This window comes from Enhydra lutris, unplaced genomic scaffold, assembly GCF_002288905.1.
Source record: "Enhydra lutris kenyoni isolate GAN:26980312 unplaced genomic scaffold, ASM228890v2 scaffoldscaffold77, whole genome shotgun sequence".
NCBI classification, from domain to species: domain Eukaryota; kingdom Metazoa; phylum Chordata; class Mammalia; order Carnivora; family Mustelidae; genus Enhydra; species Enhydra lutris.
In genome coordinates, this window is record NW_019154161.1 from 3,517,347 (window position 1) to 3,541,061 (window position 23,715).

General features: G+C 53.9%; 1 protein-coding gene across 1 annotated transcript; it reads left to right on the forward strand.

The window, feature by feature from the left end:
* Positions 1-3,682: 3,682 nt before the first annotated feature.
* LOC111160699 (coiled-coil domain containing 114) lies at positions 3,683-22,590 on the forward strand. The gene is made up of 13 exons (XM_022524008.1): positions 3,683-3,782; positions 3,950-4,139; positions 12,750-12,872; positions 13,221-13,334; positions 15,541-15,608; positions 17,642-17,829; positions 17,982-18,116; positions 18,855-18,937; positions 19,039-19,207; positions 21,231-21,394; positions 21,503-21,606; positions 21,890-21,968; positions 22,045-22,590. Exons 1-13 carry the CDS (start codon positions 3,724-3,726, stop codon positions 22,588-22,590), a joined length of 2,022 nt encoding a protein of 673 aa, XP_022379716.1. The 5' UTR covers positions 3,683-3,723.
* Positions 22,591-23,715: the final 1,125 nt, after the last annotated feature.

A 23,715-nucleotide genomic window follows, 5' to 3' on the forward strand; every position in this document is an offset into this window, starting at 1 on the left:
AGGTACTCAGGGGACCCAGAAGTTGGGGACCAGTACAGCAGTCTACAGGAGCACATGGGCTGGATTCAAATCCAAGCTGCTGTACTCATTCTCTGTGATTTTGGACAAGTTACTAATAACCTCTCTATGCCTCAGTTTATCTGTAAAATAAGGATAATCATAGTATATCTGTCATAAGGTAGTTCTAAGCATGTGCAGCACATAGTATGTGATTGTTCTACTCAGCATTGGGGCCCTGAGTGGATTTAGTACTGGGGAACTCTAGTTCATAGTCTCTAGGATTTGAGGTAGGGGAAAATTCTTGGGTCCACTGGACATCAAGGCTAAAGTTAGGAGTGCAGAATTAGGGTCCCTGGAGACAGAGACTGGGGTTCTGAATTCAGAACCCCAAGGCAGTTAGGAAGTCTGGGTCACTGAGGGAAAAATTAGAGGCTGGGGGGGTCATGTGCTCTTCATGGGAGTGTAGGCAAAGGGGACAAGACCTGGCCCTGTTAGGAATCTGGAAACCAGGGGCTGGGGAGATGGAAATGTGAGTGAGGGAGGTGGAAAGCGGGAGGCTAGGACTCTAAATCAAGTTTCCTGAGTGGAATCAGCCCAGATTTAGGTACCTTGGGAATGTAGGGTCGGGGGCGTGGGAGGAGGTCCCTTAAGCTAGGAACCTGTGGAAGGGGGAGAATCAGGGAGCCGGAGGGCGGTAACGGAATCTCCCCCTCCTGGGCCTCCAGAGCTAATAGCCCAGCTGAGCGCCCGCGGGCTGCTTCCTCCCACAGGAAACCGCAGGCTTCAGACACACCCAGCCTGCAGCGAACGGCGCCCACTGCCCGCCAGCTCCGGGGAGGCCCACGTGGGCAGCCGCCTACAGCCCAGGAGGCGTGCCCCGCAGGGCGAGGGGGTGTGGCCACTCGGTGGCGGTACAAAGAGCTCCCGGCCCCGCCCACTTCCGCCTCTCAGTGCGCGGACCCAGCAGGCAAGAGGTTTTTGGCCGCTTCGCAGGAGGCCGTTGGCTGCGCATGCGTAGTGGGTCACTGCAGGGACCTGAGTTGGTGGTGAGCGCTCCCCCCCCTCACAACTCCCGGCGTCCGCACGGTCTTCCTAATGAGAGTCTTCGAAATAACGTGGTCTTAACTTAAGACACATCTCTCGGGCCTCATCCCGAAGGACCTCGGCCCAGCTCCAAAGCCTTCCAGACTTTTTCCCAACCCTGGCTCCATAGGGTCTTTCAGCTCCTTCCTCTCCCTCCCGAAAACACACAGCCTGCCCCTCACAGAGCCCCCCCCCCGCCCACCGATCCCCGTTAGCTCTTTCCAGACCTTCCAGCATCTCCCCAGCAGGCCCCTCAGGTGTCCTTCTAACCACGCCCCTCGTAGGTCTGCGAAGCTCCGGCGTGGGCAGGTACCCGTGTCCCTCCCCTCTGCAGCACCCCCCATAGTCCCACCCCATAGTCACCTCCCATTCTGGGTCCCAGCCCCGCCCTTTACGGATACTGTTCAGGGGTCCATCTCTAGTCCCCCTCAGCCCCTCCTTCCGCAGGTACAGTGCTCCTCCCACCCGAGCCCCGCCCCTTACAGGTCTTCCGTCCCTCAGAAGCGCTGAAGCCCCGCCCCTCGTAGCCCGGCCAGACCCGCCCCTCAGGGCATGCTCGGTCCCTCCCCTCACAGGACCCGCCCTACTCCGCCCCTCGCAAGGCTCACAGCTGCGTCCCCGCAAGTTCTCCCAGCCCCGCCCCTCGCAGAGCTGTCAGCCCCTTCCAGTTCGTCTGTACCACCCGCCCCCCCAAGTCTTCTCAGGTCTTCTGGCTGTCCCGGCCCCTCTTCCCCAGCCTCCCCTCCCACGGCTCCTCCTCCCCATTGGTCCCCCTTCCCCAGCCTCCCCTCCCACGGCTCCTCCTCCCCAGCGGTCCCCCCTCCCCAGTCTCCCTTCCCACGGCTTCTCCTCGAGGCCTCGGTCCCACCCTCAGGCCTCATTGGCCATCTATCTCCCCAGTAACCAGGCCACAACAGTGAACTCGGAGCACCAAGGACAGGGCAGGCACTCCAGCAGGTAGGGACTGGGCCTCGCTCCCCTCAGCCGGCGGAGGTTTTCTCTGTCCGTGTCTCCTTCCACAAACAGCCAAGCCTCAGAGATACCGCGAGCCTAGGGGGCCTGTCCCCCGCGCCAGACTTAGAGTTGAAACACAAGTCAAAAAATGGGAGAAGTGGGAGGTCGGGAGGGGCGTGGAGAGAGGCCTGAGAGGTGACCCCCTCCAACACATTGGAGGCACCGAGACTCAAAGATCGCAGCTGGTTCTGGGGTCACCTTCCAATTCCTAGTCCCTCGCGCTTGGTCCCCACCTTCCTTCCGGCCCTCTCCTGCTTGCTGTCTGAAGGGGTCCTGTGTCACCCCTGCAGGAGCCCCGCCCGCTTTGGCCAAGATGCCTTTGGGACAAACTTTAGGGAGCACCCGCTCGGAGGATGGAAGTGAGGCCTTCCTGGATGGAATGGGTAATTCATACAGTCTTGCTTCCCCCCCCCCCCCCGTTCATTCTTTTCTTCCGTTCCCCAAGTTCCAGGTACTGTACTGCAGCACACTGAGGACAGGGAGACCTTCTAGCCGTGGGAATAGAGGTGGAGCAGGCAGAAAGGCTAGGCCGAGCTTGAGCAGTGGCGCAGTCTGGGAAGACTTCCTGCGGGAGAAGTTGGAGTGGGGCTTGGAACTCTTCCCAGGAATTCCCAATGGGAGCAGGCAGGGAAGACTGTTTCAGCAGAGCCAACGGCATGTGCTAGAACAGGGTTTCTTAGCCTCCACACTGGCGGCACTTGGGATCAGATCATTCTTAGTCATGGGACTGTCCTGGGGAATTGTGGGATGCTTAGCATCGTCCTTGACCTCTAGCCATTACTTGCCACGAGCACCTTCCCCTGCCCCGTCCCCACATCGTGACAATCAAAAATGTCTCCAGACATTCCCAACTCTCTGTGTGGGGCAGAATGACTGGTTGAGAGCCCCTGGGCGGTGGGAGTGGGAAGCTGCTGGACCAGACTCGAGAGGTGGGTAGGGTCAGATCATATGGGGCCTTGAACACCAGGCTGAGGAATTGGGAAATTGTCCTGGGGGCCCTGGAGCTCCTAGGGAGCCCTGTGAGCAGGGGAGGGGCGGTATCAGCTCTGGGTGTAGAAAGACCCGTTGGGGCTGTGAAGGGAGGCCTGGAGGTTGGTGCGGAGGCTGGGGCAATGGTCCAGGCAGGACAGGAGAAAGCCTGAGCCTAGGGCACGGGCTGAAAGTGAGGAAGCAGGAGGGTGGGCCGGAGGACTGCCAGGTGATGGTGGCTGGAGGGGACGGAGGGAGCTAAAATGCTGTCCCCAATTCTTGGCACCTATCTTCAACTTTCCCAAGTTCCAGATCCTCTGTGGCAAGTCCCCAAGGACCAAGAAGTCCACCGGGAGCGCCCTCTAGTGGGGAAGGGAATGTGTGCCAAACCTGGGGCAGGAGTGATGGGAAGAATCCTGAAGTCAACTTGGGGTACTGGAGTGGGAAGGGGGATAGGAGCTGAGGTGCAGTGCCAGAGGGCTGGCCGGGCCTGGGTGTGCACTTCTGCTGCAGTTTGTGGGGACCCTGAGGGAGCCAGAATTTTCTAGGTCCTGGAGAGGAAGGGGCTGGGGCCTCCTGGATGCCTCCTGAGCCCCCTGGCTGGTCCTGCCCTCAGCAGACTGGGAGCTGAGCAGACTACAGCGGCAATGCAAGGTGATGGAGGGGGAGAGGCAGGCCTACAGCAAGGAAGTCCACCAGCGCATCAACAAGCAGCTGTGAGCCCACTGCCTGGTCCTGGAGCTAGGGAGGGGGCTCTACTAGGAGGGGGGTTGGGGCTCCCACTCCTGGCTCCAAGAGGGGGAAGGGCCAGCCCTGCCTCTGGCCTTCAGTGACTCTGAGCTCCGCCCCTTGCTGGCTTGCTCCGCCCTCCCTGCCTGGGCAGTGAGGAGATCCAGCGCCTGGAGGGGTTGCGGGATAAACTTCAGGTGCAGATCAGCGTGGCCCAGAGCCAGGTCAAGCGGCTGCGGGACAGTGAGAGGCTGGAGAACATGGGCCGGCTGCTCAAGTGCCGGGTCCAAGTGCAGGCCGAGGTCAAGGAGCTCCAGGAGCAGACCAGAACCCTGGACAAGCAGGTGGGTTCTGAGACCAGACTCCGGGGATCCCACGTAGGGGCCGGGAAATAACTGCTTTGAGCCTTAAATTCCTCGCCTGCGAAATGGGCTCATGGAGAGCAGCCACGTAGGAGAGTTACATTCAGGCTGTAGTGGGAATCTGGGTGCTTTCTGCTTAGCACGGTCCCCCACATCCCAAACAGGGGGCTGGTGTGGTTAAAGGGGAAAGGTTCACCCCCTGGAGTCAGCAAAGCCTGCATTAGAATCCCGGCCCTGTCCTGTCAGAGCTGTGTGACCAAGGGCAAGACTTTACCTCTCTGGGCCCTACTTTCTTCATGGGCAAAAGGAGGATGCTGGTAATACAGTGGAGTCTACAATAGTTTTCCAGTCCCACCTGCCTCCAGGTCTTGACCTTGGCAACAATGCGACTTCTGTAGGTCAGTGTCCTTTCAGGTTTTTATGACCATGACCTCCCGAGAGGCAGCTCGCACACATGTGGATATAAACACACACGTAGATCTCAAAGAGAAGTTTCACCAGGTAATACCGATGTTTCCTAGGTGGGATGCATTCTGCGATTTTCTATTCTAGTCTTGGTTAAAAGAGTCACTTGCCTAGACCAAAGGATTTCTTGCGCACGTTGGGCCACAAACAAGACTTTGAAGGTTACTTACATTGGTGGTCTGTATCATTTCCTATTTTTGTTGTAACAAATTACTACACACTTGGTGGCTTAAAATATAATACAAACTAGGGGCTCCTGGGGGCCGCAGTCAGTTAAGTGCCTGACTCTTGATTACAGCTCAGGTTGTGATCTCAGGGTCTTGAGATCGAGGAGAGTGAGCCGTGGGTCGGGGTCTGCGCTCGGCACGGAGTCTGCTTGAGATCCTTTCCCTCTCCCTCTCCTAACCCCCCAGTCATGCATGTGCTCTCTCTCTCTCTCTCAGATAAATAAATAAAATCTTACAAATCAGTTATCTTACAGCGGCGGAGGACAGGAGTCCAAAACGGGCTTCCCTTGACCAAAGTCCGGTGTGAGCAGGGCTGTACCCCTTCTGAAGTCTTAGGAGGAGAATGTGTTTTCTGACTTCTCTGGTCTTCATGGCTTGGTTTGCGGCTCCTTGCCTTGTCTGCGAGGCCGGCTGCAGGCAGCTGTCCTTCTCATGTGCGTGGCTCCCACCTCTTCCTTCTCTGATTTGGACTCTCCTGCCCCCTCCTTTCACTCGTGAGGACCTTTGTGATTACCCCAGGCCCACCCAGGTAATTCAGGTAAATCATCTCAAAAATCCTTAACTTTACCACATTTGCAAGGTCCTTTCTGCCATTTGGGTCTGTCTATTCACAAGTTTCCGGGCTTAAGATATGTGGACGTATTGGCTGGGTAGGGGGGCCTCATTCTGTCTACCACATAGTTGGTTTTTTTTTTTTTAAGATTTATTTATTTATTTATTTAGAGTGAGTGAGTGAGTGAGTGGGGGAAGCAGAGGGAGAAGGAGAGAGACTCCCTGCTGAGTGGGGAGTCTGATGTGGGGCTCGATCTCATGACCCTGAGATCACGACCTGAACTGAAACCAAGAGTCAGTCACTTAACCAACTGTGCACCCAGGCGCCCCTACCACGGAGTTTTCTTCCATTTGACTTTCTTTCTTTCTTTTTTTTTTTTTTAAAGATTTTATCTATTTATTTGACAGAGAGAGAGATCACAAGTAGGCAGAGAGGCAGGCAGAGAGAGAGAGAGGAGGGCAAGCAGGCTTCCTGCTGAGCAGAGAGCCTGATGTAGGGCTCGATCCCAGGACCCTGGGATCATGACCTGAGCCGAAGGCAGAGGCTTAACCCACTGAGCCACCCAGGCGCCCCCCATTTGACTTTCAATCAGTTTGTTTGCTCTGCTCTCACGAGCGCCCCGAGCTTCCTTTCGGAAGCTGAATTCTGATTCACACATGCTAAACTAATGGCTGTTTCGTGGAGGTGCAGCGGCTGTGTGGGGGTTGGCTGCTGGGGTTGGTTTTCCTCAGTCTTTTACGGAAACTCATCAGAGTCAGAATTTTATACCCAGGGGCACCTGGGTGGCTATGTAGGTTAAGCATCTGCCTTCAGCTCAGGTCATGATCTCAGGGTCCTGGGATCGAGTCCCAGGTCAGCCTCCCTGCTCAGCGGGGAATCTGTTTCTCCCTCCGACCCTCCCCCTGTTTGTGTTCTCTCTTGCTCTCAAATAAATAAATAAAATCTTTAAGAAAATAGAAAAACAGGTACCCGATGGAAATATTATCTCTGAATGAGAGAGAACAGACATTTTCTGGCAAAAAAAAAAAAATTAGACAACATAGATTTTCACAAACTTTATGTGTTAATGGACCAATGTTTAAAATTTCCAATCTACTACTGACTGCTGCTTTTAGAAGGCTTGTGCCATTTCTGATGCTTGCTTCAATGCTTGCTCTCATTTTCCGAGCCCATCACATCAGAGACTGATGACGGACGGTCCTTGGACTTGCACCCGTTTATAGCATTGGTCTATGTAGAAATAAAAATGTATTTAATAACATTTAGCATTCCTCATACTAAAAACTCTTAGGAAACCAGGAATAAGGGGTGCCTGGGTGGCTCAGTAAAGGCTCAGTAAAGAGGGTCTGCCTTCAGCTTGGGTCATGATCTGGAGTCCTGAGATGGAACCCCGCATGGGGCTCCCTGCTCTGAGGAGAGCCTGCTTCTCCCTCTCCCTCTGCCTGCCTCTCCCCGTTTGTGCTTGCTTGTGCTCTCTGTCAAATAAATAAATAAATAAAATCTTAAAAAAAAAAAAAAGGAAGCCAGAAATAAAAGGACATTTCGTGAATTTGGTGAAGGGCGACTATAAAACATCTACAGAAAATATCGTATTTGATAACAAAACATGACAAAGATTATCTTTGAGATCAGTAACAATATAAGGATGTCAGCTAGCACCACTTGTATGTGACATTGTGCTGGAGGTCCTATCTGGTGCAGTACGGCCAGGTAAAGGGAAAAAACAATGTAAGCATTGGAGAGGAAGAAATGAAATTGTCACTGTTTGTAGATGATGTATTTGTGTACATGGGAGATCCAGAAGAATCTAACACCAACTTATTGTAATTAATAAGGTCTTTTAACAATGTGGCCAGGTACAGAACTAATATGCAAAGTTAATATTGCTCTGTATTAGCAATAACTGTTACAAAATAAAAGAAGAAAATATGCATTTATAATAACCAGAAGAAGTACCTGTGAAGAAATGTAACAAAAGTGTGCAAGACCTCTATGGAGTAAATTGTAATATTTTATTGAGGGCTGGTAAAGAGGAACTTAATAAGTGTAGAGACCTACACAAGGCCTTGAAGAGTTAGTGTTATAAAAAGTCAGATCTCCAAATTGATGTATAGATTCAATGTAATCCCAACCAAAGTACTGAAAGTTTTTTTTTTTTTTTTTAAGGATTTTGTTTATTTATTTGACAGAGAGAGACCACAAGCAGGCAGAGAGGCAGGCTGTTGGGGGGAGGAAGCAAGCACCCCGCTGAGCAGAGAGCCCGGTGTGGGGCTTAATTCCAGGACCTTGAGATCATGACCTGAGCCGAAGGTAGAGGCTTTAACCCACTGAGCCACCCAGGTGCCCCTGAAAGTTTTTTTTTTTTTTTTTTTAATGGATGGAACTGACAAGCAGATTCTAAGGTTTATATGGAAGTGCAATGGATAAGATGACTTAGACTGACTTAAAAGAAGAACAATGTGAAAGGATTTGCTGTATCATTGATCAAGATTTATTATAAAATTCTTACAATTGATGCAGGGTTAACCAAATGGATCAATGGGACAGAAGAGAGTCCTGAAAGAGACCAACGTACATGTGGACACTTGACGTATGACTTCAAGAAATGGCAAAAGAGGATAAGGGTGCTGCGAAAATTAGATATTCATACTGTAAGATGAAACCAGACCCTTACCTCACCTCGTACCCCCAGATTAATTCCAGATGGATTGGAGATCTGAGTGTGCGGAGGTGGGGAAGGATTTCTTAAATAAGTTATAGAAATCTGTACTTCTAAAGGAACAGATTGTTGCTTCGTACGACTTCAAGGTTAATAACTTCTGTTAAAAGAAACATAGTGTGCAAAGTCATGGAATGGAAAGTTACTTGCAACATGTACAGCTGACAAAGGACTAGTAGCAAGAACATACAAGGAACTCCTACAAATTATTGAAGAGTCAGCTCAATTGTATTTATTTTGCTTATTTTTTTTTAAAGATCTTATTTATTTATTAGAAGGAGAGAGAGAACGAGTGGGGGAGGGGCAGAGGGAGAAGCAGATTCCCTGCGAAGCAGCGAGCCTGATGCAGGACTCGACCCCAGACCCTGGGATCATGACCTGAGCTGAAGACAAACGCTTAACTGACTGAGCCATCCACATGCCTGAGTCAGCCGAGTTTTTAAAAATAGAGGATTTGAGCTGACACATCACAAAATAAGAAGTTCATTTGTCCAATAAATGTAGGAATTACTCACCACTCAATAGTAATCAGAGAGGGGCAAATGAAAATCACAGTGAGATTCCATTAAACACTCACCAAATTTGCAAAAATGAGTGTCCCAAAATACCAAGTGTTGGGGAGAGAAGCAGCAAGTGGGAACACCTAACGAACTGTTGTCGGGGGTATATAAATTGTCCCATGTATTTTGAAAAGATCCCCCCATCATCAGTTACATTTACTGATAGACCTACACTGTGATTCGGGGTCGCCCCCACTCAGCATGGTCACCAGAAGCGGTTTTGGGTTCCACCTGACATTCACGTTCACAGGATGCTCTGGGCTACAGAACATGGTACCAGGTTCACTTTGTAGGATGACGGAGGGCAGGAAACAGCAGCATACTGGCATGACGGCATCAAACACACCTTCCTTGGACATCTAGGCACTGCTGCCATGAGGATAGGGTCTAAGTCGAAGCCCCCACGAGGAGCGTACTCAAGAAATACCCTGCAGGGGCGTCTGGGTGGCTCAGTCAGTTGAGCATCTGCATGTTGATCTCAGCTCTTGATTTCAGGGTCATGAGTTCAAGCCCCTCGTTGGGCATGGAGCCTACTTTAAAAAAGAGTAACCCGAAGAGAAACCAGGTTTCTGTTTAGTGCTGGTCATGTTGGCCCTTGAGATCTAGGAGCCCAGCTTGCAGTCCTTCTAGTCCAATGTAGTTGACCAATCAGGGGTCATTTTTATAATAAACACTGTTGCCTGGGAACAGAGCTGGCATTCCATATTTACCTTAACCCAGTATGTTTCCATGGAAACCGTTTCGGAAGAAAGTAAGCCAAAGTCACCTTCGAAGAGAAAACAGGTTTAGATCTGTTGTTAAAGCTCCTTCCCGCCCCACAAGTACACTTCTGAGCATGTGCCCCAGAACCAGGATTCACGTAAAGGAATGTTGAAAGAAGCATTACTCAGTCTAGCCACTCCAAACTGGAAGTAACCCAAATGTCCGACAGAATTTGAATGAATAAATAAATTGTGGTGTATTTGTATCATGAAATAGTATACAGTAATGAAAAATGAATGAATCACACACAGCCACGGGGAAGGAAGCAAGGCATAAAACATACAGGAAGCATAATCTCATTGACATAAAATATAAAATCAGGCCAAACTAAACTTTTGCTTAGGGGTGCATATATGGGTGATAAAACTATAAAGTAAAAAAAAGAAAAAAAAAGAATTTCACTGGAGGAAATATGGTAGACTGAATAATGGTCCCCACCCCCACACAAGATGTCCACACTATAATCTCAGGAACCCGTGAGTATGTTACTTTACATGGCAAAAGAGACTCTGCAGATGTGATTAAGGATTTTGAGATGGGGGGGGGTTACCCTGGATGGTCCAGGTGGACCCCATGTCATCGCAAGGATCCTTAGGGGCGAGGTAGGAATGTCAGAATCAGAGAAGATGGAGAGGGTAGATGTGAGGAAGAGAAGCCAAGGTTGGAGTGACCACAAGCTAAGGAATGCATAAATCAAGGAATCCAGCTTCGAGAAATTGCCTGGAGCTTCCAGAAGGAAGGCAGTGAGTGTGCCACCACCACCCCCCTCCCCTCCCCAAGCGTCTTCCTGGGGACCACACTCAGCGTGTCAGCCTCCAGCTGCTAGTTTTTGCACAATCTCTGAGCATCTGTGTTTTATCTCAGTTTATTTTCTGCATCTGTCAGCAAGGGTTGTCCTAAGGTATCAGAAAAGTCTAAGAGAGGTTATTTTGGGAACCAGGGGAACGCTATACATTTTTTCCATATAAACTAATGGTATATTCCTTCTTCACTTTCTGCCAGTTTGGCTTATGAAGGGTCTCATAGGAATGTTGTAGTTTCAGAGAATGGGGAAACCTGTATTCTCCTCTTGGCTGTAGTGAACATATCCCAGGGTGACCTCCCAGCCCCACCGTGTACTACCCACCCCTTCAGTGGGGGTAGAACCTGTGACTTGCTTCTGGCCAACAAAATACAGTACACTGGGGAGGGGATTGAAGGGAGGGGACGTCACTCCCTTCATTAGGTGTGCTCTATTAGACTGGCCCTGTGTAGACCAAAGACAGGTACTCTCTGGCCGGCCTTGAATGTGCAAGAGGCCATCCCACGGAGAGAGCCACCTGGCAGGGGACCACACAGTGAGTCCCAGATGAGACCGCAGCCCTGAAGGTCTGGGAGACTCTGCGGAAAGGATCCAGCTGAACTGTGCGGGACCCCTGACCCATGGAAACTTCGAGATCATAGATGGGTGTTGTTTTCAGCCACCAAGCTTGGGATAATTTGTTTTGCAGAAAGAGGAAAATGAATACAGTGGTTACTTCCAAGCTACCAACAGTTTAACTCATGTAATTCCTAAAAATGGAACAATCAGCTAGCTTCCAAGAGCTGCCCTGGGGTCCAGTCTTGTTCTGCTAACAGATCTACTTTAAATAAACCAGTGTTTTCATCCTAACAACCTAGAGACCATTTGAAAAAAAGAGAAGACATAAGTAGAAAAAACACACACAAAAAAACCCTGTATTTCATTCTCCAAAGCCACAATTATTTTCCTGTGGGATGTTTGTGCCTCTGGGTCTTGGAGTCAGATCGGACTGACCACTCTTACTCCGTGCTGATTTCTGGGCAGTACTCTCTTTTCTTTCTTTCTTCTTTTTGTAACTGAAAATTTTACTGGGATAATTGCAGTTTCACATGCAACTGGAAAAAGTAATACAGAGAGATTCCTTGTACGCTTGGGCACTTTCTCCCACCGGTCACATTTTTGGGTATTTGGTTTTTTTATCACAGCAACAGCTAAAAAATGCTTGTTCACAAAGATGTGATTCATCGAAAGGGACATAGCGCTGCCTTGTGTTGAACCTGTGAACTGCCTTGAGCCGTAGCTCATGTGGCGTCTGACCATGTTGGTGTGTCTCCCTCCAGACTTAAACATCCTTGTGGTGCAGCCTTTGAGTTGGCAGTGATGCTGTGGGGTGGCGGGGGGCATGTGTTAGTTTTCTAGGGGATGCCGTTACTAAGTACCACAAACTCTGGGTGGCTGAAATGACAGGAATATATTGTCCCACTGTTCTGGAGGCTGGAAGTGTTGGCCGGGTGGCATTCTCCCTGTGTGCATGTCTGTCCAAATCTCCCCTTTGCATAAGGACACTGGTCATATTGGACCAGGGTCCCCACTAAGGACATCATCTTAACTGGATTATCTCTGCAAAGACTCACTCTTTTGGGGTATTGGGGATTCGCACTTAAACAGAAGAATCTGCAGTGGTGGGAGTTTGGGCTGTGGACAGGACATAAACCAACTCCTAAAAGCACACAAATTGGGAAACCCAGTTTTTTTTTTTTTTTTAAGTTGGGTCTACACCCAGCATAGAGCCCGATATGGAGCTTGAACTCAATGACCTTGAGATCAGGACTTGAGCTGAGATCAAGAGTCGGACATGTAACCAACTGAGCCACCCACGTGGAAGACACAGTCTTCAGCAGTTCATGTATTCATTCGATCTGCATGTTTTATTGAGCACCTACTTTGTAGGTTTTTGTTGAAAAACAAAAGTCTGCTCTCGTGGAGCTTCCAGTTTAACTGGAGAGATGCCTGGCCCCAGATATGTAACGATGAACACAGAAATGAGGACGGCTTCGGAGAGGTTTCACCCATAACCAGACCCAGGCATTCTAATGGCGTCGGAGCTCATTCTCACCATCTCTCAGTCTCTTGTCTCCACTTTGTCTACTGGCCTCCTCCTCCCAGGATCCCTCATGTGCTGGGGAATATGAACGTGGAAGTCTCAGAGCCCCATGCATCTAGCTCATTTCCCCCAATATACTGGGAAGGGATTGAGGCTGGCTTAACTTGGGTCAGGCAACCTGTCCCTCTCTAGGGCAAGCACCGTGATTGTCGGGACCTAGGTCATGTGGCTGGCCAGGTGCCTTGTTGTGACTGGAAGCCAGAACCACATGGAAGGTTGGGCATCATTAGCAGAAGGGTAGGACAGATGCCTGGGGCCACAAGGGTGGGAGGGGACAGCTACACTCAGCCCCTCACCCTCTCTTGGCGCCTCAGTCTCTCCACATTCAGCCAACAAGTAGGTATCCTCCTCTTTCCTCCAGATCCAGGAGTGGGAGACCCGGATCTTTGCCCTAGGTAAGGAAGTCAGGGCCCCGGGGGTCATCCTGGATCAGAAAGTCAAGATCCAGCAAAGGATCAAGATTCTAGAAGACCAGTTGGACAGGGTGAGAGTCAGCCTCTTGGCTCTTTCCAGACCTGATCCTCTGGGCGTTGGGGGGGAAACTGAGCAGGGGCAAGTTCCATGGAATTCAAGTTCCAGGAACAATGGGCCAGATTCCAGGAGGGAGGTGGGCCTGAAACACGGGGCTCCCAGAGAAGGATCAGGAGACCTGGTCCTGGGTGGATGGAGGGTTCCCAAGGAAAGGAGAGTGGTGCCGAGGTCCTTAGGGTGGCTGGGCAGCGCTTTCAGCGTCTCCAAAGTGGGAACAGGCTCTGCTTCCGACACTTGTCAGAGCGTGGAAGAGGGAGGCAGACCAGGCCTCAGACTTCTGTACACCCCCACCCCCCACCAGGTCACGTGTCGCTTTGACAACCAGCTGGTGCGGAATGCGGCGCTGCGGGAGGAGCTGGACCTCCTGCGCATTGAGCGGAACCGCTATCTGAACGTGGACCGCAAGCTGCAGAAGGTCAGTGGCCCTAAAACCTGGAACACCTCGGCCCAGCGGGGAGAGAGGAGAGGTTGCAAGGGTCACCTTGCCAACTCCAGCACGGTGGCCTCAAGTGCGGAATCGGTTGGAGTCCTAGGTTTGATGTGGTCCAGGGGGAATGGAGACCTCGAGAAGGTTCCGGGACGCCTCTAACAAAAAAAGCAGCCTCCTTCAGACTTGCAGAAGCCAGAGATGTCATTTTGAATATCACTGGCCAGGGCAATCAATGAGCAAGCAAGACCGTTTACATTCTGTGGGTATCTCCGTAGCCGTTAGTGTCCCTTCCCTTTTTCTTCCACCTTCGCTTCCCTGGAAGGATAGTACAGAGAACTCCAGCCTTCACCAAGACTGATAATTTGCCATATTCTCTCTCTCTCTCTCTCTCTCTCTCTAATTGTTATTTTTACCGAAAAGGATTTGTTATCACGATTGCTGAACTATGGAGAGCACACTGTAGACACTATGCCCCTCAGAACTTCAGCGTGTTTTGGTCCTAAGAATAAGACCATTTTCTTACAGAAACACAGGGCACTTATCCAAGTCAGGAACTCCAATGTTATTACAATTCTACGTAGTCCTTGTTTAAAGTTCTCCAATGGTCCCGATGACGTCCCTTACAGCTAATTTGATTTTCCTGCTCCAGGCTCCCAGCCAGGGTCCCACAATGCATTTGGCTGTCCAAGGCTCTGTTCCCGCTTTGTGGACTTTGACATTTTGGAAGCCCGTTGTGTCGTACAAAGTCCCTCGACATGGGTCTGTCCGATCTTTCTTCACGATGAGATTCGTGTGGTGCGTTTTGGGGGGAATAGCACAGAGGTGATGTTGTGTCCTGGAGGCTCATTAAGTAGGAGGCACGAGATGGCCATTTATCCCTCAGTGATCGAGGTCTACATTGATCCCTGGGTCAGCCATGGTTCTCCAGTGAGTTTTCCCTTCAGTGATCGAGGTCCACGTTGATCCCTGGGTCAGCCGTGGTTCTCCAGTGAGTTTTCCCTTGGTGAGGAGTAAGTGGAGATTCTCGGAGACCACGAAGGTATCTTGCTCCCCGACACATTTCCACTCCATTGCTGGGGCCTCCGATAATGATTCTTGCCCGATGATTATCACTATCATGATGGTTGCCGAATGGGGGTCTTCTTTCCCCACCTCTCTCGTTCCTCCTACGTGTGTAAGAGAGCAGACGTAAGGAAGAGCTTCTCATCCTCCTCTGGGTATTTGTGTGTTATCGGTAAGCATCTGTGGGTTCTTCCTTTACTGCATGGAGGTCATCACGCGTGGTGATGTTCAACTCGTCCCAGATCAGGGAGACAAGTCAGTGGGAGCTAGTAGGGCCCTTCAAGCTGGCTTCTATGTGCTTTTGATGTGCCCCTGGTTGTTGTTATTGTTGTTTTTTCTTTTTTTAAGATTTATTTATTTATTTGAGAGAGAGCAAGCACAAGCAGGGGGAGTGGCAGGCAGAGGGAGAGGGAGAAGCAGGCTCCCTCCTGAGCAAGGAGCCCCACGGAGGACTCAATCCCAGGACCTTGGGATCATGACCTGAGGGGAAGGCAGATGCATAACGACTGAGCCCCCCAGGTGTCCCTGAATACGTGAGACTTTAAGAGGATTTCCCAAGACAAAACTATTCCAAAAGATATTCCAGAGAAACACCATTTCCTTTCCATCTCTTCCACTTTGATCTCTGTGTGTGTGTGTGCTCGTGTGTTCATATATGTGTGTACGTGAACGACTGTGCGTGTACACATTCTATTTGCATATATGTATATTGGATATCTATCTATACACACATACACACATCACATGTGTGTTCAAATATATATATAATTTCCTCCCTTCTTTCTCCCGAAAAGAACATTTTTTACTCATAATACTGCAAAGACATTTCTTTGGAACTAGAAATCAGGTTCGTGTGGTCACCACTGCGAAATTCAAGCACATTTCTGAAGCGGACCACAAAGTTAGGTGGTGCTTTTAGGGTTCCACCGGGAGAAGCCCTCCGAGCCGGCATCCCAGCTCGTCACTTTCCCTGCCCATGTACTTGGTACCTCTTAGGATCCCCGCCCCCACCTGTCGACTGTTAATGGGGAAGGTCCACACACCTGGATGGCAGGAGAGCTGCGGGGCTGAAGGGAGAGCCCTACAGGGAGGAAGCTGTAGGAAGGACATTGGTTTTGTTCTCTCGCAGGAAATCGAGCTTCTGCGACACATGGTCAGCTCCCTAATGGTCTCCTCTGCGGCTGCCTACACCGTCAGGTAGGGGACCCCCCACCCCGCCCCCTGCGCCCCCAAGGCCTCCAGGGAGCTCATGCACTACGAACCTTGCCCTAAGGCTTTGGCGGGAGGGGTCAGAACTCCAGGAACAGACTGTCACAACCTGTTATTTTTTATAAGGTGCCCCTTTCCCCCCTCCACTGACATCCCAGGTCCTCGGGCAACACTTGTTGGCTGTGTGGACCCACTTCTTTGGGCCTCTTCCTTCCCTTCCCTTCCCTCCCCGCCCTCCCTCCCTTCCTATCTTTCTTTCTTTCTCTTTCACTCCCTCCCTCCCTTCCTTTCCTTCCTTCCTTTTTTGCTAAGATGCACATAACAAAATTCACCATGTTAAAATGTACAGCTCAGTGGCCTCTAAGACACTCGCTTCTATCTGGGTCCAAAACGCTCTCATCACCCCAAAAGGAAGCTGGTACCCAATAGGCAGTCACTCTGTCTTCCCCAGTTCCCTGGAAACCACTGGTTTCCTTCCTGTGTCTACTGACTTCCTGGTTCCAGGCATCCCGCAGCAGCGGGACCGTACAGCATATAACTTGGTGTCCGGCTTCCTTCACTGAACGTAACGCTTTCAGAGTTCACCCATGTTGTAGCCCGGATCAGTCCTTCCTTCCTTCCTTCTTGTGGCTGATGCTGCAGTTTCTTGTCTTTGGTCCACCGTGACCCTGTCAGAGCCCCAACTCCATCTGGTGGCTTCTGCTCACGCTGGGCTTTGGCTTCATCTGAACTTGACCTTCAGAATGTGACCTTCTCTGGCTTCTCTCCTCGTGTCCTTCTAGCAGCAGCTCCCTGCTCTTCCATTCTTAGCCCTTCCCAACTCAGCTTCGGAGAGAGAGAATCTTAGTCGGCTGGCTCCTCTCTTCTGCCAGGTGCCACCCATGGTGGCCTGTCTGTGTGGTGAGAGCCTCGACCACTGCTCCTCCAGCCGATGGGGGGTGGGTGCTGGGTACCAGGACAGGGTGGTCTCAACCAGAAGGCAGGGCTAGGCAGCATCTCCAGCACCTCCTTGTCGGACCAGAGCAGGTCACATCCCCTCTCTGAGCCGGTTTCCTCCACTGTGACATGACCGTAATGACGGCACGGCCTGGCTTTCAGGAAGTCGGGGCCCCTCTTCCCTGCCCCTTGGTTTGGCATGGAGCCCAGGGCACAGAAAGAACTGTGAGTCCTAATCCCTGAAGGACCACCAGCACCTGGAGAGGTCACTGGAGCCAAGGCTGGTGGGTGCCAGGGGAGGTGTCCCACTGAGGAGGAGGAGGACGGGCTGATGTGTGTAGGTCTTAAAAAGGAATTTGACCGGAACAAGAAGGTGGAGCTCTGGGTGGAGGCAAGGGTGTGAGGGTGGGAACTAGAATGGTCCATGGGCAGGGACATGAGGACATTGGCCGGCTGCGCTCCCAACAAAATGACCCTCTGACTGTGATCCTGTGTCCTGGGAAGTAGGTTTGGGACTCAGGATTTATAGGGAGCCGCCCTGTGTTCAAAAGCTTAAAGGCCACATTTTCCCACGGGCAGGTCAGAAGGGGCTCAGTGACTGAAGCTTCTAGAGTCCCCATACCCAACCGCGCTGGTGATGTCATCCACCTGCCCAACATGAGGCCCCGAATGGTCCAGGCCCCTTATATTTCCAACCACATGACCCCCAAACTCCAGCATCATTACCTTCTCTCTTGGGTCCACCCCCGCTCCCAGCCGAGTATGACCTCTGACTGTGCCCTCCTCGCTGTCCCGCCTCCTGTTCCTGGGCCCACCATTGGCCCCCAGTGCACTGCAGCAGTGTCCCATCAGTCCCTTCCACGGCCCAGCACACCTCCCAGACCCCCATTCCACCTCTCCGCCCCTCCCCCGCCTGCAACCTGACACCCCTCTGGGAACCCAGAAAGTTTTCTGCCTTTTGTGACCTCGGGGAAACTGCAACCTGATTCTGCCCGCGCCCTGGGACTGATCCCAGGCTGACCCGGATCCCCCCGTCTCCCCGACCCCGGGGCTCACTCACCCCCACCTCCCACCCCCACCGGCAGAGAGGAGGCCAAGAGCAAGATGGACCTGCTGCGGGAGAGGGCGGAGAAGGAGGTGGCCCAGAAAGACGCGGAGGTGCAGACCCTGCAGCGGCAGATCGCGCACCTGGAGCAGCTGCACCGCTTCCTCAAGCTCAAGAACAGCGATCGGATGCCGGACCCCGCGGTCGTGGAGAAGCGCGAGAAGCGCGGTGAGGCCCCGGCCGCCCGCCCCAAGGGCTCGGGATCTCCCCCGGGCGGAGCGGGCGGGGCGCGCGCGGCCTTAGCTCAGCAACCCCCCAGACCCCGCTGCGCCCCCCTGGCCGCCGCGGGTGCGGGTCTCAGCACCCCTCCCTCCCTCCAGCCCGGGAGGTGGCCGAGGGCCTCCGGAAGACCTCCCAGGAGAAGCTGGTGATGCGCTGCGAGGACGCCATGAACAAACTGTCCCAGCTGACGGGGGAGAGCGACCCGGACCTGCTGGTGGAGAAGTACCTGGAGAGTGAGTGCGGGCCGCGCCGGCGGGGCGGAGGGAGGGGACCCCGGTGCGGGACCCCTGCCCCCCTCCCCCCGCCCCCACCGATCAGGCGCAGGCTGAGCTCCGTCATGGTCACAGAGGGCCTCCGCTTGGGCCCTGGGGACTCGGCACCTGCACTGGAGACTCGGGGCGTCAGGTGCGCCCACCTTGCCCCTCTCCGCCGGCCCTGCCTCTGCCCCTCTACCCCTCTCCCCAGTCTCTCTCCCTCCCCGTCTCGGGCCTTCTGAGCCCTTCCTTTTGTGTGCGTCTCCCCATGGCCTGCATCTCTCAGTCCCCTCCGTGTGTCTTTAGGTCCGTTTGTTTCTGGGTGCGTCTGTCTCCCCCATACCCCCCTCCCCATTCCGGGCCTCCCGGTCTCTCTCCACATCTTCCCTCAGCCTCTGTGTTTCTCCCTCCAGGCGCTTGTTGCTGTCCTCTCCCGGGTCCTGGGCTCTCTCCCTACCTCTGCTGTTTTCTCTCCCTCTCCTTCTCTTCCTCCGTGTCTTTGCGCCTCTCAGTGTTTCTGGGTCTCTCTTGATTTTGCCGTCGTCGCTTTCTCTTACTCTGACTTGCTCCGGTTTCCTCTGTGTCCCCTCTGGTTTCCTGGGCCTCTACCTCCCCGTCTCCGTCTCTCTTTGTCTCTGCGTGCTGGTGTCTGTGTCGTCTTTCTCAACATCTCTCTCCCCCTGTCCTGTGCGTCCCTCCGGACCCGCCTCTCTCCAGTGGAGGAGCGCAACTTCGCCGAGTTCACCTTCATCAACGAGCAGAACTCACGGCTGGAGCATCTGCAGGAGGAGATCAACGAGGTGAGTGAAGGCCCCCTCCACCCTCCGCTCCTCCTCCCCCATCTCCTCCGCGCCTCTGGGAGCGGCCCCCCCTGGCAATGGGCACCTGCCCCACCTGGCAGATGCAGAAGGCCTTGGCGAGCACGCGCGCCAGCGAGGATCTCGTGCGGGCACAGCAAGAGCAGGAGAGGAAGGACTTGGAGCAGCGCGTGGACGAGGTGCACGCGGAGGCCCTGGGCGTGGAGGCCAACTTCCAGGATGTGCGGGGGCGGCTGGAGAAGCTCAAGGCGGGTGAGCGCCTGGCCCAGCTTTTTCCTGTGGGAGGATGTGATGAGCCCCCCCGGAGGGCCCAGCCCACGGCCGGCCTCGGGGGAGGTGTTCCACAGCGTTTCTGTGTGCTGGCTTGTCTGTCCATCCCAGATCCTTCCTGCCGTCCATCCTGCCGTTCTCCCAGAGTCCGGCTGCCCTGGGTTTGCAGCCAGCTCCATCATTTGGGAAGCTTGGTGTGTGGTTTCCCCGGCTGAACCCCCCCTGGCAACAGGATGGCAGATGACAACTTGGGGGGTTGTCCTGAGAAGTGCGTGGGTTCACCACTGGGAAGCTGAGAAGGTGGCTGGGGAGCCAGCCTGTGGTCACAGTAGGGGCTCTCATACCGGAAGAGCCTCTTTTTCTCTGTCCTGACCATGACTGTAAGGGCTGCAGGGAGCCTGGTGCATAGTGAGAAGGGCCCCGAGGGCAGGACTGGGAAGGACACCAGCAGGGCAGCTGGGTACTCACAACCATCCCAGGGCCTAGGACAGCAGCGTGGGAGCCTCAAGGCTGCCAGGATTGGCTGGGCCCGGGACAGAGTGAAAAGGTAGGGCCCTTTGTTAAACAAGAGAGTGGAGCCCCAAGCCCAAGGTGGGGCCCTTATGAATGTGGGCGCCCTGAGCCATCGCATCACCTGCTGCTGGGTGAAGGGCTCTGCCGGGGTGGCTGTGGGCTTCCTGGAAGCGGTGATGCTTGAGGCTGATTCTTTTTTTTTTTTTTTTAAGATTATTTATTTATTTATTTGACAGAGAGAGAGAGAGAGAGAGACATCATAAGTAGGCAGAGAGGCAGGCAGAGAGAGAGGGAGAAGTAGGATCCCTGCTGAGCAGAGAGCCCAAAGCAGGACTTGATCCCAGGACCCTGGGATCATGACCTGAGCCGAAGGCAGAGGCTTAACCCACTGAGCCACCCAGACGCCCAAGGCTGATTCTGAAGGATGAGGATTTCACTGAAAAGTTGGGGGTCGGGGGTGGTCCCAGCAGGTGGGGCCAAGGCCTGGAGATACGTGTAGGAGTGTAGGCTATTTGTGTGGAGAAGGGGTGCAAGGGTGGGATTGGGAGGGGGAGGGTGGCAGATTCTGAAGAGGTGCTGGGCTGGGGCACTAGGGAGCCATGGGAGGGCTGTGAGCAGGAGAGGCCATGGACAGGGGTGTTGGAAGAGGAGGAAAATGGAGAGGAGGGATGGGACGCAGCAGTATCAGACAGATGGGCAGTGACTGAGGGGGTCGCACAGGGTCTGGCCTGGGAGGGGTACTTGGGAGAAGAAGTGGGTTTGGGGATGCCCCTGAGCCCAACGTGACCATTGTTGGGGGATGTTCAGGGAGGGATCCCAGGGGGAAGCTACATAGGAGTTGGGAGCTTAGGGGGAGGCAGCTCGGGGGGCAAGTGGTGGGGACGCGGTGCCGTGGGCTGCAGATCTGTGTCAAGGTCACGGGTGCTTTCTAATGTCATTAACAGTAGCCAGTTCACCTGAAAGAGTAACTAGATACAAGTGGGCCATGCTCAGGCCAACTGTGAGAGCCAGGGGTGGGTCATGACAGTGGCCAATGGGCCAGCCAAGGGTCACGGCTAATCAGTCAGGTGCAAGTGGGGGCCAGTATTGAAAAAAACAAAGAAGGCAGCCTTGGTGGTGCGTGGCTGGCCTCCGACCTCTCCCGTAGAGCACCCACGGAGCGCCTCTCTGGGGTCGCTGGGTGGGATGGAAGTCGGGTGTTTCTGATGGAGCTGTGTGAAGGAGGCCTTGAGACTAACTGAACAAAGTGAGATAAAAAAGCAAAAAGAAGAAGAAGGCAGCCTAGAGAGCTGGCAGTGCTTTTGTCAGCTTTTCCGCTGACCTCCCTCGATTTCTGCCTTCTGTGGTTCTGAGCCCCGTGGCCAGGCCCCGGCCACGCTCTCCTGCTGCCTGGCTGGCTGATGGGTAGCGGAGACTGGAGGACCAGAGAGGACGGGACCCCCCAGGGGCTAGCAAGTCTGTGATAGCCTGTCCCCTCCCCCCACAACCTCAGACCTCCAGCAGCTCTTCACCAGGGCCAAGTGTGACAACACCGTCATCGAAGACCTCCTGGGGGTCAAGACCCACATGCGAGACCGGGACATTGGCCTCTTCCTGGGCCTCATCGAGAAGCGGCTGGTCGAGCTCCTGTCCGTGCAGGCCTACCTAGATTTTCAGGTGGAGAGGCAGGAGGTCCCGGGGGGATGGGGGGCGGGGACAGGAAGCCCAAATCTTGGAAGCTGGGGGCTTGGGGATGAGCTGACCAAGGGTTTATCCGACTTCTAGAGCTACAGCTCCCCCAGCTTGGTTAGCACCGCCCTCCTGGTTCTGGGCCAGAGCCCTGAGGACCTCCCGAAGAGGATGGCCGCACCCCAGCTCCCTGACAACCAGTGAGGCATGGGGCAGGAAGGAGGGCAGCGGAATTCGGTCCCATGGGGGCCGAGGGGACAAAGAATGAGGTGGAAGTTTTGGGGATGTGGCTCTTGGGTACCAGAGGGTGAGTGTCGGTGCTCTGGAGTCACCCGAAGGAGTTGGGGCCCCAGGTAGACCAGAAAGGCCAAAGGCCGCTGTGCCGGCCAGAGCGCGGCTAACGGTTTCCGTCCATAGCAATGAGGAGCTCTCGGCCTTTTGTGGCTATGAGTGTCCTCCCTTCCCGCCTTCCCCCCACTTTAGGGAGGACACCCCAGGCTTTGAGGCCAAAGAGGACGCCCCAATGAGCAAGGAAGAGCTGCGGAACCAAGTGACAAAGCTGGTGAGGATGGGGGCTTGCCGGGCTCGGGGCCGGACCTCAGCCCCCTTCCGGGGACGCTGACTCGCCTCCCCCGCAGCTGGAGGCGCGGGAGCTGGCGCGGGAGCAGCAGCTGAAGGAGCTGGCGGGCGCCGTGCGAAAGGTCGAGAGCGCACCCAGCGTACCCAGCCTCTCGGGCACCCAGCAGGTCTCCTCGGGCTCACCCGTGGGGATCGCCAAGAGCCCCAGCATCATGCCCAGCTCCATCCTGAGCCAGAGGACTAGTGGCATCCTGGCGTCCAGTGGGGGCCGTGCCACCGGCTCCAATGTCGGCCGGGTCACCTTTGGTGACCCCAGCTCCAGTATAGGCCATGTGACCTTTGCTTCCACCAGCGCCATGGGGGTTCCGCTCTCTAGCCGGGGCTCGACGGGGGGCCATGTGACCTTCAGGACCTCCAGCTCTAGTAACTACCTGGGGTCCACTGGGTACAGGGTGTCCAGCGGTGTCCATGAGAGCCACGTGGGCACGGAGAGCAGAAGCATGGGGTCGGAATTGAGTGGAGCCCTCGGGTCCAGCAGAGGCCAAGTCTCCAGCCCCCGCCACACTTCCAGCACCCGCTGGGGCTCCACCACCAGCAAAGATTAGGGCGCCCCCCCCCCCCCCCCGGCCCCGGGGCTCGAACTCCCTGCCTCCAGATTTCCCCATGACTCTCCATGTCTCTCTTGCCCTGCGGCTGTCTGCACCTGCCCAACACTGTGTCCCCATCTGTGTCTCTCCACGCCTCACCACGTGAGACCTCAGCTCTGTCTCCTGGCCCCTTTCGGTTCCCAACCCGCCTTTCCCTTCCTGTCTCCCAATTTCCTGTTCTCCCAGCTTCCCGTTAAGAGTATCTCTGTCCTGGGTTCGCCTCTCCCCAGCTCTGCTCTAGCCTCCCCAGCTGTCCTCCCTTGCACCTCACCTCCTCTTTCTGCTCCCGCACCTCTAATCCCCGCTCCTGTGTCTGTCTTCCAGGCTCTCCTTGTACCTCTTGTCCCTGTCTCTGTAGCTCCTCTTTCCTCACCCTCCCTGGGAGCCCCCGGTACTGAGCATCCGGGCAAGAACTGGAGGGTCAGAGTGAGCTGTGACCATAGGAAATAAAGGTCAGAGCCTGACTTTGACTCCAGCCTGGTTACAAGTGTGTGTGTGAGCAACTTGAGACTTAGCAGTTTCCTCTACCTCCAGCCCGGAAATTTATGACCTTGTCCCTATTCCCATTCATTCATTCATTCATGCACTCATTTAATATTCATTTATTCATTTTAGAGAGACAGAGAGAGAGCGTGAGTTGGGGGAGGGACAGAGAATCTTCAAGCAGACTCCCTGCTGCACGGGGAGCCGGACGCAGGGCTGGATCCCACGACCCACGAGACCATGATCTGAGCCGAAACGGAGAGTCAGATGCTCAACCGACTGAGCCACCCAGGCTCCCTCCTGCCCCTCCCACCCCCTTTTTTGAGACTGTCACATTTCAGGCTCTAATGAAGACTAGGATGTATCAGTCAGGATAGGCTGGGTTATGCTGTAGTAACAAACAAGCCCAGGATCTCAGTGGCCTCATGCAGCAATGGCTTATTACTTGCCAGAGTTACTGGTCTTTTGTGGGTCACCTCAGGGCTCTGCCCCACATCCTTTTTGTGACCCAGGCCGAGGGAACAGCATCTCTCCGGAGCGTTGCTGGTTCTAAGGCACTGGGAAGAGGAAGTGGCAAAGCCTCAGGGACTTACAGCTTCT

Bases quoted from the DNA above. Each gene is read 5' to 3' on its own strand.
- LOC111160699 (XM_022524008.1), top strand. From the start codon at position 3,724: ATGGAGGGGGAGAGGCAGGCCTACAGCAAGGAAGTCCACCAGCGCATC. The intron at 12,873-13,220 runs GTGAGAGTCAGC...ACCCCCCACCAG, and splicing joins TAGAAGACCAGTTGGACAGG to GTCACGTGTCGCTTTGACAA. The intron at 18,938-19,038 runs GTGAGTGAAGGC...CCCACCTGGCAG, and splicing joins TGCAGGAGGAGATCAACGAG to ATGCAGAAGGCCTTGGCGAG.